We start from the raw sequence: 18,438 nt of genomic DNA on the forward strand, positions 1-18,438 counted from the left end.
CACCATTCCAAATTCTCACCCATAACCTGACACTCCATCATCTTTTTATTATTAATAACTGATAAAACCTATTAAATGCAGGACTGGGCCATATGGACCAAAAACTCATACCCCGATAAAAAAATATTGATATTATAAAAATATCCATATAACATATCACGTCTAGAATTAAAAAAAAAAAAAAAAAAAAAAACTGTCAAAAAAAATCAAGATAACCCGCCACCCATTTGCCGTGAATGGCAAGTTTTCCGTGGGAAAAAAAAATGGCTATTTTCAGACAAAAAAAGTAGCATCTCAACAACAACTATGGTGTGTTCAAGTCTCACCAAATAAAATACGACATCTCTAAGCTGAATGAAAGAACATTATCAGTGAAGTGTAAAGACATAAATTTGTAAAAAATGTTGTTTATTTTTAAAAATGCTGTGAATGAGGTGTTTTCTGTGAAAAAATTTGCCTATTTTTAAATTAAACTATAATTGTTTTCTCATATTATAAGTTTTTTATGTTTAATATTTCAACTCTATGCTACTAAAATGATCTTTATTCTCCTTAAATTAGAATATGACTTTTTCTTAATATTTTGACTTTACTTTTTTTTTTTAAATTCTGTTTTTTCTTTTAATTTTCCAACAATTTCAACTCTTTTTTTTTTTTTTTCTTATCATAATATGTTTTTATCCCCGTTGATATTTTTGAAAAAAAGTCAACTTATTTGTGGCATGTTTCTCATATTTTTCTTAATATTTTGACTTAACTTTTTTTTTTTTTTTAATTTTCCAACAATTTCAACTTTTTTTTTTTTGTATTTTCTTATAATATGTCTTTATCCCCGTTGACATTTTTGAAAAAATTTAAACTTATTTGTGGCATGTTTCTCATATTTTTCTTTGATATTTTACCTTTATGATAATACAATTATGTTATTTTTCCTCATTGTCATAAAATTAGGAATTTTTGAAATGACATATTTTTTATTGTTGTAAAATGACTGCTTATTTTTCCATTTGTGCTGTTTTTAGTTGTAGAATGTGTGGCGGGCCAATAAAAAAAAAAAAAAAAAAAAAAAAAAAAGCAGCATTTGGGCGTCCCTGCTTCAGTGCATCCTGGCCGCCGGTCGGCCTGGGGGGGGGGGGGGGGGGGGGTTGTGTTCACATGACCATGGTTGTTCCTCGGAGGGGAGAATACGTTCCGACTGCATTGAGGTCGTGTTCAAGCAGGATGTGTGAAGATGAATGGACATAAAACAGCCTTCATCTTGACAAGCGCGCCCCCCCCCACCCACCACCACCCTCTGCTATTATGTGTGGCCCCCACTCTGTCCTTCAGTGTGGCCTGAGAGAAGACAGATGGAGGCTCATTCTGTCGATGCTCCACATACTGTGCACACATGGAAGGTTCAATTCAGGCCGTTCTGCTGTATTTCCACACTTCGACTCCTCATCTCCTTCCTTGGCTTCCATTGTCCGGCATCGGCAGCAGAAGAAGAGGAGGAGGCGTCCCTCAGGTGTGTGTGCCCCAGCTGGTGTTGTGAATCAGGCCGATGACAGACACCTCCTACAAGCCGGCTATTTCACAACACCAGGGTGGCACCGCACCACTTAGCGACCGGCAACGAGTCACGTCATCGTGATGCTGAAGAGGACTTCACGGAAACCAAAGACCTTCTCTGCTCTGTTTTGCTGCCACGTTATCAATAAAAGCTTGGCTGAAGCAAGCACCTAATTTTAATCATTCCATTCAAGTTAAATTCTTGTCAATTCCAGACTTTATTCTCGTAATATTTAGACTTTTTTTATTGTAAATTTATGATATTTTACTTGTAAATTTATGGCGTTTTTTTTGCAAATGTATGACTTTTTTTTTTGCTGTGAATTTCTGACATTATTGCAAAAGTACATTTTTTTCCTGCAAGTTTACGTTTTTTTTTTACTGAAGTGTACAAGTTTTTACTCATAAATTCACAACAACTTTTTCTCGCAAATTTATGACTTTTTTTTTCAAGTGAATTTCCAACATTATCGCAAAAGTAATTTTTTTTCTGCAAATTTACGTTTTTTTTTTCTGAAGTGTACAACTTTTTACTCATAAATTCACGACAACTTTTTCTCGCAGTTATGATTTTTTTTCTCACATGAATTTCTGACATTATCGCAAAAGTATTTTTTTTTCTGCAAATTTATGGCTTTTTTATCTGAAGTGTACAACTTTTTCTTGCAAATTTATGACTTTTTTTTTGCTGTGAATTTCCAACATTATTGCAAAAGTAATTTTTTTCTCGCACATTTATGATTTTTTTTCTCCCTTGAATTTCTGACATTATCGCAAAAGTAATTTTTTTCTGCAAATTTATGGCTTTTTTATCTGAAGTGTACAACTTTTTCTTGCAAATTTATGACTTTTTTTTTGCTGTGAGTTTCCGACATTATTGCAAAAGTACATTTTTTTCCTGCAAATTTACGTTTTTTTTTAACTGAAGTGTACAAGTTTTTACTCATAAATTCACAACAACTTTTTCTCGCAAATGTATGACTTTTTTTTTTCAAGTGAATTTCCAACATTATTGCAAAAGTAATTTTTTTTCTGCAAATTTACGTTTTTTTTTAATCTGAAGTGTACAACTTTTTACTCATAAATTCACGACAACTTTTTCTCGCAGTTATGATTTTTTTTCTCACATGAATTTCTGACATTATCGCAAAAGTAATTTTTTTTCTGCAAATTTATGGCTTTTTTATCTGAAGTGTACAACTTTTTCTTGCAAATTTATGACTTTTTTTTTTGCTGTGAATTTCCAACATTATCGCAAAAGTAATTTTTTTCTCGCACATTTATGATTTTTTTTCTCCCTTGAATTTCTGACATTATCGCAAAAGTAATTTTTTTCTGCAAATTTATGGCTTTTTTATCTGAAGTGTACAACTTTTTCTTGCAAATTTATGACTTTTTTTTTGCTGTGAGTTTCCGACATTATTGCAAAAGTACATTTTTTTCCTGCAAATTTACGTTTTTTTTAACTGAAGTGTACAAGTTTTTACTCATAAATTCACAACAACTTTTTCTCGCAAATGTATGACTTTTTTTTTTCAAGTGAATTTCCAACATTATTGCAAAAGTAATTTTTTTTCTGCAAATTTACGTTTTTTTTTAATCTGAAGTGTACAACTTTTTACTCATAAATTCACGACAACTTTTTCTCGCACATTTATGATTTTTTTTCCCCCATGAATTTCTGACATTATCGCAAAAGTAAATTTTTTCCTGCAAATTTATGGCTTTTTTATCTGAAGTGTACAACTTTTTCTTGCAAATTTATGACTTTTTTTTTGCTGTGAATTTCCAACATTATTGCAAAAGTAATTTTTTTCTCGCACATTTATGATTTTTTTTCTCCCTTGAATTTCTGACATTATCGCAAAAGTAATTTTTTTCCTGCAAATTCATGGCTTTTTTATCTGAAGTGTTCAACTTTTTCTTGCAAATTTATGACTTTTTTTTTGCTGTGAATTTCCGACATTATTGCAAAAGTAATTTTTTTCTGCAAATTTATGTTTTTTTTTAACTGAAGTGTACAACTTTTTACTCATAAATTCACAACAACTTTTTCTCGCAAATTTATGACTTTTTTTTTTCAAGTGAATTTCCAACATTATTGCAAAAGTAATTTTTTTTCTGCAAATTTACATTTTTTTTTTAATCTGAAGTGTACAACTTTTTACTCATAAATTCACAACAACTTTTTCTCGCACATTTATGATTTTTTCTACAAATTTAGGGCTTTTTTAAAATCAGAAATGTACTACTTTTTACTAATTAATTCACAGCACTTATTTCTCACAAATGTACACCTTTTTTCCCCTTAAATTTACGACTTTATTATCGCAAATTTTATTTTTTTCCCTACAAATTGACGACTTTTTCTTGTAAATTTACAACTTTATTTCTCATTGTAAATTTAAGTTTTTTTTTTTACTTTTTTTTTCTGCAAATTTACGGAAATTTACAGAAACTCACAACAAATTTTTCTTTTATTTTTTTTCACGTAGATTTGCCGCATTATTATTGCAAATGTATATTTTTTTTCTGCAAATTTAGGTCTTTTTAAAATTGGAATTGTACTACTTTTTTAATAATTAATTTAATAATAACAGCACTTATTTCTCACAAATGTACAGCTTTTTTCACTGTAAATTTGTGACTTGATTATCGCAATTTTTATTTTTTTTCTTCGCAAATTGCCGACTTTATTCTTGTAATATTGTGACTTTTTCTTGTAAATGTACAACTTTATTTCTCATTGTAAATTTACAACCTTTTTTCCATGTGAATTTATGACTGTTAGAAATTTACGTTTTTTTTTTTTGGTAAATGTATGACTTTATTTTCTGTAATCTATGCTTTGTAAAAATGACTGTTTCTCGTCAGCTCCTGTAAACACTGGAAGTGAGTTGATCAGTCGTCGTCTACCATCTTCTCGGCCTTTTCAAGCGCGGGCTGGCTTAACTCCAGAAGAACTGCACATTAATATTGCATGAATATCGAGAAGGCTGCCAGAAGAGCGAGGAGAAAAAGGATTCCTTGTGGAGAATGATGCGTCTCTATTTCGGGTTTGAACTTTCACCTTTCTGTGTGAAAGGCTCCCTCATCAATCACTCGGCCTCCGTTGTCCGCGACCTCTTGCGCTCCTGTCAGAAACAGTCGGGAGGCGAACGATGAGGATGACCTCTAGCCTCCGGTTCTGTGACACGATGTGGCCCACTTAATGTATTTTTCTTGGAACGCCGTCATTTCCTACAACACAGACGCGCAGCTTGTGGTCTTGGACTGTAAGACCCGCCTCCCCCCTGCGACCCAAGTGAGGACAAGCATCCAAAATGGTGGATGGATAGTAGGTATTTAAAAAAAATCATTTAAAATGCTTTATTATTACACTTGTTCATTTGTTTTTGTTTCAAACATCACTTTCATTTTTTTCTGCATTTGCACAAAGTATTGGTATCGATCCTGAATTTTACTCAGTATCGAATTGGAACGGAAATCAGTGGTATCGCACACAATCATCATACGAAATGAGATACAGCTGATCATTGCATGCAGACTCAATTGACGTTACAGCGACGTCTAGTGGTCAAAATGGAAATTACTCCGAAATAACAGCAAAGGCTACCTCAAATATTTTAAAAAAAATAATAAATCAAAAACAGTCACAAAAAATGAAACATATTTACCAGAGAGGCTAAGTGTAGCAAAACCAATATGATTATTTTGTGTAAAAAAGCCAACCAGTACGAGGAGGCCAAGAAGAAAGCAGGCTATAAAAGCCGGAAGTGACGCTAGCTTGATTAGGTTTCCCTCCATGGCCGCCAGCAGGTGTTTTTAATTGGACGACCTAATGTGACGCAGACACCGACCACTCAACCACACGGCCTGTTTGACTGCAAATAAGAGCTTTACTAAGCCATATATGATTTTACTGGAAAAAAGAAACACAGCCATGACTTTAAATGACTGTAAGGTGAGTACGGATGCTAAGCTAACTTGTAGCCTCTTTTGGAAGCTAATTAGTACGAAATACTTTTCACTATTTTTTATCTCCATTCCAGTTAAGTGTCCTGCTTCTGCTTCTGCTCGGCTTCGCGTACCGTCAAGTGGCAGGTAAATTAAAAGAAATTGTGACTAAATGTAATATAAAAGTGTTAATTGTGCTTTTGTGGGAGCAGGAGTCTGCGATGTGGACTTTTGTACCAACCCCACGAAATGTATCCTTTCTGAGGACAAGAACTCCTGCAAGTGTGTGCAAGGATTTTATGATGACCACTGTGATAAAGGTAAGGGCTAAGTGTTGAAAATCAACTTTATTCAATCACTTTTATTACGTGTTGTAAACGCATCGAGCGGGTTTGCCCATTGCTGCGATACGTCAACGTGGCCGCCATATTGGATGTGCCAAGTCTACGCTGTACACGAGTAGTCAAAGATACAGTAAGTCACTAAGTACTTGATTTTCAAGTATTTCCCCTACTTAAATGTTTAGGTAGTATATTAGTTTGTGTGAGATTGTATAAAGGGAAGGGATCAACTTAAATTTATAAGTACTGTAGTTGTATTCATGTACAGCAGTCTTTACACATCCAATATGGCGGCGTCTATGGTCCAAAGTGCGCCCAGGAGCCATTTTGTTTTTATTGACGTTCGTAAAAACAATGAATATATTTTATAAAGCTAAAATATGAATGTTTTAACTTAGTTTTCCATATTTTAACCTACATATGGATTAGAAATTCAACTGTTTTCTATTTTCAGATGCACACATGAGAGTCCTGTGCACTAAAGACTTCATGGGACTCAGAGCAACCGAAGCGTTTTTCTTGTATTACAACGCACCGGTCACTTCTTTGCATCTTCCCAATCCTGAGTGCGGAGCAATCAGGGAAGTTATCGACGACGTTCCGTACTACATGGTCAAGGTAACCAAAGATCAATATATGAACTGCGGGGGAAAGCCGCTTGAGGTGAGTCTGCATTGCGACATCTACCTCTAATTTGTGTGGAATAGGATGATACGTTTATGTCAATTTCCTGCTTTTTTTTTTTTTTTTTTAAATAGAAAAACTTTACTCATGCCATTTACACCCTGAGTCTTCAAACCGAGCCTCGGTCTATTGGGAATATCATCAGAAATCCAGTCATTAAGCTGGATTTCACCTGCATCTTTCCAGTCGTCACAAGTATCAGCTTGCCTTTCGAGGTCATCCCCATCATCAGGTAAGTATACATGTCTTCTAAAGGACAACGTGTAGCAATGGTGGCCAAAAAACTAAAGTGCAAGTGTGCTTTGACGCAGCGAGGCGATGGTTCGTGTGGACTCGCTGGAGGCCATCATCCAGATGAAGCTGTACACGGATTACAGCTACACTCAACCCTTCACCAGCGCCCCCACCATCGAGCTTGGAGCTAAGGTATTTTTATAGCCGCTGTATAAAATAGCGCTGTGTTTTTAAATGTTCTTTATGTTGCGTTCAGGTGTTTGTGGAGGTGACGGTGACGGAGCCCGCAGACTTCTTCCTCCTTCGCATCAACGACTGTTGGGCCTCACAGAGTCGGCAAGCCAATGACTCTGTGGGTTTGGATCACAGCCTGCTTTCCAACGGGTTAAAACATCTCGACCTTTAGCACTTTTTCCTCTTTAGAAAGTAGACATCTTGTGCGTGACCTCATGTTTTTTTTTGTACAGGTGTGTGAACGACAACACGGTGTCCTTCCACAATCTGAGCGAGGAGCAACTTGGCCTGAACGGGCAGAGCACAACCCTCCACTACAGCTTTGAAATGTTTCGCTTCACGGCAGCGCCCCATGAGTTCTACCTGCACTGCACCGTGCAGCTCTGCGACCCGGATGACGCAGAGTCCTGCAAACCAGTCAGCTCTTTTATGTCCTCGCTTATTCACCATGGCCAGTCTTTAAAAAACTATGCTTTTGTTACAGAACTGCAATTCCATCTCCAAGAGGGAAGCGCTGCGAGCAGACCCTCCACAGGGGCTTTTATCGTACGGGCCCATCAGAATTGAAACACCAGGAAAACCTGAATCCAGTGAGCAAGTCGTCACCATGCTGGATGATATTTCATAAATGACACCTACTCATATTGTGGTGCTGTACCGTTTCTTCCCCATCCCCAGGTGTATTGTGGACCGTTGTGTTGCCTGTAGCGGGTGTCTGGACCGTGGGCGGATTCCTCACCCTCGTCATCGCCATGGCAAGAGCCGGTAGTAGGAAGCATGCACAAACCCAAGACCTCCAGGCTGCGGCTTGAATTGGCTGGCAATAAAAAGTCAAAACTGTGATTCATCCCTCCTGTTATTGTCTGAACAAGAGGCTAAAAGTGATCAGGTTTTAAACTTTATGTAGGAGTTTTACCTGAAATTTACATACTGACTTATTCTTACTGTTAAAATGTTCAGAAATATTTGATTTCTGTTGTTAATGTTAATTTAATAGAAACAAAATGTCTTATTTTGGTAAACCGGTTGTACCTTATTGTGAAGGAAACTCAACAGGATGTTGTACGTGTCCGCCATCTTGACTAAGCTAGCTTGTAGCGAACATTTAGTACCGGAGAAGACCTAATTTCTTAACTAAAAATGGCATTCACGGGAGTTAATTTAAAAAATGTATCGAGATAATAGACAACCTTTACCTATCGCACAGTTTAGAGAAAAAATGATGCGTTTTAGTTCGTCACCGAGGAAGACATGTTAGCTACAGTATGCCCTCGTGAAAAGGTTTTTTTTTGGTTGTTGTTGTTGGAATCCAACAGAGGGCGCTGTTTGCATTGTTTCCTTTCGCCCTGTACTGTACGCTTGAGGGGGCGGGACTTCAACGATATTAGGTCTCAACATGCTATCCACACTACCATTGGTATCGAACCTATAGATATTCGTATCGACCCCCCCCCAAACTGGTTAAAGGGGAGGGCCCTCAACCTGGATGACATATTCATCTGTTCGATGGCGATCTTGTGTGGAGGGCATGAGACATCTCTGCAGAACTGCACAACTCTTGGCCGCCTTTCAGCCGCCTTATTTTGGTGGGTTGAACTTTAAAGTCGACTCTCTGCTTCGGAAGTGGACATCTATTGTGGAGCACTTTAGAACTTGGTGGACTTTAACTTGGACCTGACCTCTGAATGCGAATTATTTTTTGCAGCTTTTCTTTAGCTTCAATGTAAGAAGACGAGCTGCACGTTTGTTCTCCTGGCTGGAGAAACCTTCCTTTGTTACGTGGACCACGATGAAGATGTGGACTCGAATCCCGGTCACATCCGTTTATGTGATGTTTGTGGTTCTTGGCAGCACCACAGCAGATGTCCCTGAGGAGGAGGGGGGCTTCAATGCTGAGGTAAATACTTTCATATACTCAAGATTGCATACTTTAGTATCACAAAGTCATGTTTACTGTGTTTCCATTGCCATATGACACTGATTAAGACTAATGCACGGGTGTCCAAACTGTGGCCCGGGTACCATGTTGTGTTTTTCCACATTCTGAAGTTGAAATAAAACTATCAAAAGCAAGTAAAATGGGGGGAAAGACAAAAAAAACTCAAGAAGTGTAAATATTGATACAAATAGTACTTGTGAGACCCCCCCCCTTTAGAGGAGGGGGGTAGCATTACATTGCCAACACCGTAAACAACACTCAGATGGTGGAAGGAATACTTCAAAGACCTTCTAAATCCCACCCAAGCAGTTCTCGGGGACTCTGCAGGGGGTTCTCCAATATCTGGCACCGAGTTTTCAGAGGTGGTCAAAAACTCCTTGGTGGCAGGGTCTCGGGTCTTCGGATGAGATCCGCCCTCGATTGACATGACATCAGGGGTGGTGCCAACTATTGTGGGATCATATTCCTCAGCCCTTCTGTGAAGGTCTAGCCAGGGGTCCTGGAGGGTAGGATCAGTGTGGTTTTCGTCCTGGTCTTGGAACTGTGGACCAACTCTACACTCTCAGCAGGGTCCTTGATTGTACATGGAAGTTTGTCCAACCAGTCCACATGTTTTATGGACTTGTGTTCCTCCAGGAATCATGTTGGGGAGTACAAAGTGTGTATGAAGACCACCTAAGGAACCAGGTTCACTCCCTATGGTGTCTATGGTCTGGTGTCAGAGATATATTTGAGGGGTTCTCTGATGCTCCTCAAAAGGCACATCTTTAAAAGTCCAAAGTCATCCTCCGCACGGTTTAGCTCAGCGTTGGTCCACCTCAGATGGTTCTTGATGGCCCTCACCAGAAGATGGTAGTATTTATGGTGCAGACATGAAGTCTGACATAATGTTTTCGTTAGTTTCCCCAACATCTGTTGACATCCTTTTTCTAATCTTGGCTATCTTTGCGGAGAAAGAATCAGGAATGTGCTAATATTATTAGAAGCCATCTGGTTTCTATCTGCTTACCCCCCCCCCCCACTTTATTAGACGGCGGCTGTGTTGCCAGATGAGCGTGGCGGTTCCTCCTCCTTATGCAAAAGTTGACCTTCTCCCTACCTCCTGCAGGCATGGCTTCGGCAGTTTGGCTACCTGTCCCAGGCCAGCAGGCAGATGTCCACCATGCAGTCGGCTCACATCCTGTCCCAAGCCGTCAGTGACATGCAGCGTTTCTACGGCTTGGAGGTGACTGGAAGGATGGACCCCGCCACAATCGCGTGAGCTCCATTTTCTCTTTTACATGAAAAGAAACCCATCATTTTTGTTGGAGAAAAAAACAATTGACAGGGAGGCTGACGTCATTGCAGTGCCCCAATGCATTGCTCAGGCACAATGCCTTATGTGGAAACATTTTTTTCGGATTTTAAATTCATGTTGGGACATGTTTTTGCACCTTTTGAGTGTTAAGCTGCTGTGTGATGACTCCGTGAGTTATGTTGTTATATTGTTGTATGAACTGATTTGTGATTTTTATGGCTCCTGCCAAATAAAGTGTGCATATTTTGACTCGAAATTGAAAGAAATATGTGTTTTTGTGCAGGGCCATGCGTCGACCTCGCTGTGGCCTCCCAGACAGGAAAGCAGACACGGAGGACGGAGCAAGGAGGAGGCGCTACGCTGTCACCGGACAACAATGGGACAAGGAACACCTGACTTACAGGTCTGCCTCAGCGACACACATATTGGACACCATGTGTTGCACACACCAGGAAACGTGTCTGTGTGTCCATCAGCATCCTGGACCAGCACATCCCGCCCTCCCTGGGAGCGGAGAGGACACACGACGCCATCCGCCGAGCCTTCGAGGTGTGGAGGAAGGTCACACCGCTCACCTTCCGACGTCTCCCGGCTCCGAGCGGCAACAGCAGCGAGGCCCAGCTCGCCGACATCCTGTTGTTGTTTGCCTCTGGTTTCCATGGCGACATGTCCCTGTTTGACGGCGAGGGGGGCTCGCTGGCTCACGCCTTCTACCCCGGGCCCGGAATGGGCGGGGATACCCACTTTGATGTGGACGAGCCTTGGACTTTGGATAGTCCGAACCTTCAAGGTTGGTGGGTTGATTATTAGTCGCATTAGATACAATTAATTCGACTTCTTCATTTTTAGTCGTCCTGTCTGATGCCTGAGGACCTCATACAGATATATTTTAGTATTTGGGCTTTTTTACACAATTTTTTATATTTATATATTTATATTTATTATATTTATATATATATTAATATTTCAGCTTTTCTTCAATAATCTTCAGACATTTTTTTTTCTCCGTATATTATGACTACTGCTAATATTCCATAAATTACAACTTAATTTTGTTTTTTTCATAAAATTACAGCTGTTTTTTTTTCTACATTTCTATTTTTTTTTTATTTCCACCTATTTCAGCTTTAAATATTTATATATATTTTTTGTCTTTTGGAAATCATGATTTTATTCCCATAATATTTAAACTTTATTCTTATTCTCGATGTCCGATAATCATCTGTAATGATTATTATCAATATCGGTATCTGATTTTTTCCCAATCATGAAAACCGATATTAAAAAAAAAAATAGTATATTTAAAGTTTATGCCAATAGGACCTATTTTTTCCTCATAATATTATGACATTATTCTCATAAAATGTATTTATATATTCTCATAAAATATTAAAACTCTTAAAAATATTTTGACTTTATTTTTGTAAAATTACAGCTGATTTTTCAAATTTTTCTGCTGTTTTTATTTTATTTTCGCTTTCTTCATGAATTATATTTTTAGAATGTGGGCCCCAAATGGCCCCCCGGCTGCACTTTGGACACCACTGACTTAGCCTTTGTTGTTGCCTTTGCATGTTCTCCTCCCCATAAGTTTTTCTTCCTGTTTTGCATCCAATAAAATGAAAGATGCACAATGTGGGCGTGACCTGTCATGTCTGCGTCGCAGGTGTCGATCTCTTCCTGGTGGCGGTCCACGAGCTCGGTCACGCTTTGGGTCTGGAGCACTCGGACAATCCGGAGGCCATCATGGCTCCCTTCTATCGGTGGATTCACACCCACAACTTCACGCTGCATGAAGATGACATCAGGGGGATTCAACACATTTATGGTGAGAGAGATCACAGAAAATGTGCTTTTATTTTGAAAAGCCGTGATAGAGTGACGGCATGAAATTGGACAACTGTACTTCGGGGCCACATGAAAGGTTATGCCGGGCCAGATACACAATATGTCTCCTAGCAACCAGGAGGGCAACCAAACGAGCTGCTAAATGGAAACAATATATTGTGGTGGAGGAACGGAGAGGATGATGACCGACTCCAAGTTCTCCCTCTTCCAGGTCCTCCTGTCGTCACAGATGTCCCGCCTACATCTTCTCCCTCCTCCTCCGACGCTGATCCCGAAGCTGCATCAACCACCGCTTCTTCTCCTGCTGAGGATGAACCCACGCAGTCCCCTCCAGTTCAAAACCCGACCGTTAGAAGCCCCGTTGTCCCGACTGAGCCTGAACCCGCCCCCGGTCCCACCTCCCATCGTCCCGCGGTCCCCACAACCTCCCATCCTGGTCCCGAACCCGCCACTCCACCCGTCAGAAAAGACGTCCCCCGTCCTCCGCCGACCCGTCGGCTTCCCAAGCAACCGGACGACACCGTGCCCGAGATCTGCAATGGAGACTTTGACACTGTGACCCTCCTGAGGGGAGAGATGTTTGTCTTCAAGGTAACTAACACACAACACCTGACCATCAGCTACACAAATGACTTCATGAGGCAGTTCCTCAGCAGTTCCTCAGCAGTTCCTCAGCAGTTCCTCAGCAGTTCCTCAGCAGTTCCTCAGCAGTTCCTCAGCAGTTCCTCAGCAGTTCCTCAGCAGTTCCTCAGCAGTTCCTCAGCAGTTCCTCAGCAGTTCCTCAGCAGTTCCTCAGCAGTTCCTCATGAGGAACTCATGAGTTCACCATTAGTACCTCATTAGTTCCCCAGTAACTAGGTTTATGTGCTTACTTCCTCAGTAACTACTCATTAGTTGTTTAGTACTTCTTCAGTAACTACTGTACAGTATTCCTGTGTACTTTATTGTAACGTGTGTTTTTCCCGTCGGTCATGTGTGCAGGGTCGCTGGTTTTGGCGAGTGCGTAGGAAGCGCGTCCTGGACAACTACCCCATGCCGATATCCGTCTTCTGGGGCGGTCTTCCCAGCGACATCGACGCAGCCTACGAACGGCACGATGGCAAATTTGTCTTCTTTAAAGGTGCGTTGGACCCACGCCATTCTCCTGGCTAACGACGACGCTGGCAGCGAAAGTCTAATCCGCGTTTAGCTTCGCACGGGTCAAACTGAAAGGAAATGGCGCCGAGTCAGCATCTCTGAATTCCGAAGAGATGGTAATAATTCAGCACGGCCAGACGCACACACACTTTTACTGTACGTGGATGCTGGGGCTCCCATATAGCATTTAGTGTATTATTATTATTATGTATTACTACATTTACTGTAAGCACACATAAGCAGTGATGTCAAAGCTTGGTTCCTCCAGCTGTTTCTGAGAAGAAACAGAACATTTGACCGTGACAGCTTTGGTGACTGTGTGTGTGTGTGTGTGTGTGTGTGTGTGTGTGTGTGTGTGTGTGTGTGTGCTGCCAGTTTAATGGATGTCATCAATGACGACAACACAGCCTGGCAGCTGCAGCCACTGGCTCGGTCCAGCAGTCCTGGACCCCAAAAGGCCTCCAGAGAGATTGCATCAGCCTCCACGACTCACATAGTAACTTAAGCAAAAAAAAAAAAAAAAAACGCATATTTTTTAATGCGTTTTGGCCTCTTGTTCACACGCTAACGTGGGTCTTTGTCCTTGTTGGAAAACTCAGGCATCAGCGTTTATACATGGATACCGAATCACGAGTACAGCCTATAAAAAACAAGGATACTAATATTTTTATTTATTTTATTTTTATTTAATTTATTTTTTAATTTTAATTTTATTTTCAATTTATTTAATTAATTATTAAATAATTAATATACAATTATTTAATTTATTTTTTATTTATTTTTTTATATATATATATTTTTTTTTATTTTTTGTCTAATATGTCTCTGATTATATCTGCCATCTTGGATAATACAAGGTGACTCTATGGGTTTTATTTCATGTCTACATCAATTTAATAATGTTAAAAAGCATATTTAGAAGATCCTAAATCGGTTTTATATGCTATAATTACTTCATTCATTCATTTTTCAAGGGTGCTGGAGCCTATCCCAGCTGTACACCCTGGACTGGTGGCCAGCCAATCACAGGGCACATATAGACAAACAACCATTCACACTCACATTCATACCTATGGACAATTTGGAGTGGCTAATTAGCCTAGCATGTTTTTGGAATGTGGGAGGAAACCGGAATACCCGGAGAAAAAAAACATGCAAACTCCACACAGAGATGGCCAAGGGTGGAATTGAACTCGGGTCTCCTAGCTGTGAGCGCTAACCACTCTACCACACCGCATATATAACAAGTAACAGTGATAAACGAGGGACCATACAACAAATTGGTACGATATCAATGGAATGATTTTGTGGTTTCCGATCTAAAGTCTCTTCCGTTGCCGTTGTTCACCCTCGCCGCAGTCCAGGTTGTCCAAGTGCGTCCATCTTCACGCCGTATGAAACTGTCTCTGCAGATGATCAATACTGGATCTTCAGGGAAGCCGATCTCCTGCCGGGATACCCGCAGCCAATTCGGGAATACGGTCAAGGCGTTCCCGCGCACGGCATCGACACGGCAATCTGGTGGGAGCCAAACGGACACACCTACTTCTTCTCCGACGACCGGTAACATGCACTCATACGCGTCGGTACCCGAATGACGACATTTCTCGTGACATTTTATTTTTTTTTATTCCGTGTGCAGGTACTGGCGGTTTAATGAGGAGACCCGCAAAGCGGATCGAGACTTCCCGAAACCAATCAGCAGATGGGGCAAGATCCCTCCCTCGCCCAAAGGAGCCTTCCTCAGTGACGATGGCGGTAAGGGATCGCTTTATTATCGCAAAACGTGCTGATTCGGCTCAGGACTCGAACCCGGCCGCTCCATAGTCTTCGTTCGGTTGACTTCCTGGTGCGTTTTGGGTCCTGCTACGCAACCCAAGTTTCAGCTCCAGGTCACCGATGTTCTTCATTAGAATTCATGCTTCCGTTTATCACAGCAGGTTTTCCGAGTCCTGAAAACAGCACCACAACCGCAGACCATCACACTACCACCACCGTATTTTACTGTTGCTATCATGTTCTGTTTCTGGAATGCGGAGTTACTTTTTCCGACATGTTCCCAAAGGTCTTGGGGAAGATGTGTTCTGGCAAATAATTGATAATGATTGTTGATAATGGCTCTCACTGTGGTTTGCTGGAGTCCCAAAGCTTTAGAAATTGCTTTCCACACTGTTTGATCTCAATTTATCTGAATTTTTCATTTAAAAAAATGCATTTTGTGTTCAGTTGTGTTGTCTTAGACATTTGCATTTGTTTGTCGGCCGCATTTTCATCTTTGCCATTTGCATCCTTTTGTGTTTTTTGAGCTTTCGAAAAAAAAAAAAAATGCTAAAATCTGCTTTTGTGTCCCGTGCAGCTTACACCTACTTCTACAAAGGCACAAACTACTGGAGGTTCGACAACCACAAGACGACAGCAGACAAAGGCTACCCTCGCTCCATCCTCAAGGACTTCATGGGCTGCGTGGGCGTCCCGGAGCCTCGACCAGACCCGGACACCGAAGCCAAAACGGCCAAACCTTCAGACAGAGAGGTTGAAAAGGATGTGGACAAAAGCGAGAACGGAGACACGGAAAAAGAGGATAAAACAAACACTGACGATGCGGAGGAAGAGGTGAACGTGGTGGTGACGGTAGCCAACAATGACTCCAAGGTCATGACCCTGATCATGGTGGCCGTTCCTCTGGTGCTCATCCTGTGTATCCTCGTCCTCATCTACGCCATCCTCAGGACTCTGCAGAATAAGGAGACCCCCAGGGCTCTGGTGCACTGTAAGCGCTCGCTGCAGGACTGGGTGTGACACTTTTTAAATTTTTATTTTATTTTTTTACCACTAGTGGTCACTACAGTGCCTGTGGAGCTCTTTCACCAACGTGCCTTTGTCCTGTTCCTGTACTGTCAAAATGGCGCCACGAAGAACGCTTGCCATCCAGAGGATATACATTTTCATCAGCAACACATTTGCCCTTTTTTTTTTTTTTCCCTCTTTTCTTCCGAGCGCTCTCAAGCAGACACGCTAGCAGGGGAGCAGGGGTCATCCCCCGAACAGCGCAGGAATGTCAGACACACGGCCAAACATCACATGATCTCAAAAAGTGACACGCATAAGTAACCGCTTACCCAAACAACGGCACATACGAGGTTTTTTTTTTTTTTTTTTTTTTTTTTGCACAGACCTCCCCTCGTCCCACTGTGATGACTTTTCAGGCTGCACCATTAAACGTACAAAGTCATATTATAGTACAGGACAGCCAGAAAAACTACCCATTATGGACACACCCTTAAAAAAAAAAAAAAAGAAAAACGTTTTGGTACTAGATTACATTAAAGGGACAGATTTTTTCTCGTGATGGTTCATCTAAAAGCGCCTGTGCTGATAATATTCCTGGGGGGGAGATAGTGTTTACTTTGTTACAAATCAAACACAGCGGCTTCCCCAGGAAATACTGCACGGATTAGCGTGTTTCTCGTTGGGTTGAACGGAAGAAAAACTGCACTTTTATGGTATCGTCGACAATCTTTTCTGTGTATTCTAAAGATACACAAAGCGCTAAAACAGGCAGCTCATTAACACACACCTATTGTGTCTACAAAGACCGCGATTAAAACACCAACAAAGTTTTATGGTACTGTAACCATGTAGTACAATCATTAATACTCACAGTATTTTTTTAAGCATTACCGGGACTTCCTTCCTGTGCAAATTTCACATAGCAACATAGAAAGGAATGCTTACACCTAGCTAGTAGCTAGCCTGTGTGGTTTGGCGAGGTGTCACTACGCCAGTAACGTAGTTCTTAGGCAATGTAACAATGTTGTTGTAGCTTGGTTAATATGTAGGTGACATGATATGGAAATTGTGCCTTTAAGGTATTTTCAGATAGCTTTATTGTCGGAATAGTTGCATCCCGTTATGTTCCTTTTTTCCCAATTACGTACCTTCTTTGTTTTTGTTGTTTTTATCTGTTTTTATATCTTTAGAACACACAGAAAAGAGAAAAACATACATGTTCAAGCCTGACACGAGGCGAAGAAAAGTGCACTTTCCCTTTAAGACACATGCGGTTACGCAACATCACGTCTTTGCCAAAGCATCTTCCTGCTGGAAAATGGCGAGGGCATGAACTCATGGCGCGAAGCCTTTTGCCGGATTCCTAGTTGCAGTCTCTTTTTCCCCTGCCTATCAAACCACTTTATGTAACTTAGTGTTAAAAATTATTTCATTTTGAATTTAAAGCAAGAAAATAAATGCAAGTATGTGAGGGGATATACTGTACTGTTTGAAAATGGCTGAATACGGGCTATAATTCATCTCCAAAAAGATGAATATCTTCCCAAATTGTATCAAATCTTTACCTAAATTAAGCATTTCCAACCTTAAAAATTGGTAAATGTACTAAAATACAAATAAAAGTTATTCAGAAGACGCATTAAAGACATGACATGTAGTATTCTACACTAGCCGCTAGGTGTCAGTAATGTTACTGTAGCGATTCGTATATTGTGTCATTCTGAGCTGTGGGCAGTAGAGGGCAGTGACGTTCTGCATTCTGGGTTAGAGCTCGCTTTTAGTCCGTAGAAGAAGAGAACTAGGAAGTGTTTTGAGCGGTTATCTGTGTCTATTAAAAAAAAAAGCTGAGTACTTTACCGCCATTTGTCATTGAGCCGCCATTACATGACATTAATGACACAATAGCAGCAAGTACACGGTCCGGAAACTCCTATTTTTCACACGTAAGTCCATTTTGTCATATTTATGACGAATATATATATGTATTTTCTGCCATCATGTCTACTATATTGGGTAATACGAGTGTAAAGATGTGTACATGGGTGGTTAATACTGGTTAAAAAACGTCGAAAACAGGTTTTCTGTGTATGCTCCTCAGTACTAAAATGTTCCATTTATGAACACTTTGCAGAAATTAAATTAACCGCGATACTGGAGGGACTACTGTTCATATTTACCTGGAAATGTGTAACCTATATGTGCAATTCATACTTATATTTTTGTGTACAGACAAAAAGTAAAGTCTGCTTTCTATTAGGCCCACATGGTACACATTTAGGCTTGAAGAAATAGAACTAACATGTTGGTGGGATGAGGAGGAAATAAGAGAATAAGATGGTGGGGAGAAGAGTTGGAGGGTGAAGAAGCAAAGTATTTTTTTGTGGAAAAAAAAAAGAGTCGGGGAAGGAAGAAAAGAAAACGAGGGA

At 40.3% G+C, this 18,438-nt stretch overlaps 2 protein-coding genes across 4 annotated transcripts; both read left to right on the plus strand.

The window, feature by feature from the left end:
• Positions 1-5,324: 5,324 nt before the first annotated feature.
• On the plus strand, positions 5,325-7,844 carry zpd (zona pellucida glycoprotein d). The gene is made up of 10 exons (XM_058088161.2): positions 5,325-5,515; positions 5,604-5,655; positions 5,721-5,828; positions 6,304-6,512; positions 6,608-6,765; positions 6,845-6,959; positions 7,024-7,151; positions 7,235-7,418; positions 7,486-7,591; positions 7,680-7,844. The coding sequence occupies exons 1-10, from the start codon at positions 5,465-5,467 to the stop codon at positions 7,811-7,813; spliced, it is 1,245 nt and encodes a 414-aa protein (XP_057944144.2). The 5' UTR covers positions 5,325-5,464; the 3' UTR covers positions 7,814-7,844.
• A 240-nt stretch (positions 7,845-8,084) lies between these two features.
• Positions 8,085-17,760, plus strand: mmp15a (matrix metallopeptidase 15a). 3 transcript variants are annotated; one of them, XM_078791150.1, is made up of 11 exons: positions 8,085-8,587; positions 8,707-8,898; positions 10,049-10,197; positions 10,521-10,640; positions 10,714-11,027; positions 11,904-12,065; positions 12,297-12,676; positions 13,067-13,205; positions 14,635-14,785; positions 14,865-14,980; positions 15,579-17,760. In XM_078791150.1, exons 2-11 carry the CDS (start codon positions 8,791-8,793, stop codon positions 16,019-16,021), a joined length of 2,082 nt encoding a protein of 693 aa, XP_078647276.1. In that variant the 5' UTR covers positions 8,085-8,587; positions 8,707-8,790; the 3' UTR covers positions 16,022-17,760. The 3 variants fall into 3 exon arrangements, with proteins under 3 accessions (XP_078647276.1, XP_078647275.1, XP_057944137.2); XM_078791149.1 differs by having other exon boundaries at positions 8,853-8,898; XM_058088154.2 differs by having other exon boundaries at positions 8,085-8,898.
• The last annotated feature ends 678 nt before the right edge of the window (positions 17,761-18,438 follow it).

The sequence above is a fragment of the Doryrhamphus excisus genome, linkage group LG6 (genome assembly GCF_037039965.1).
Source record: "Doryrhamphus excisus strain RoL-2023G ecotype Guam linkage group LG6, RoL_Dexc_Guam_v1.1, whole genome shotgun sequence".
In the NCBI taxonomy this organism is placed as follows: domain Eukaryota; kingdom Metazoa; phylum Chordata; class Actinopteri; order Syngnathiformes; family Syngnathidae; genus Doryrhamphus; species Doryrhamphus excisus.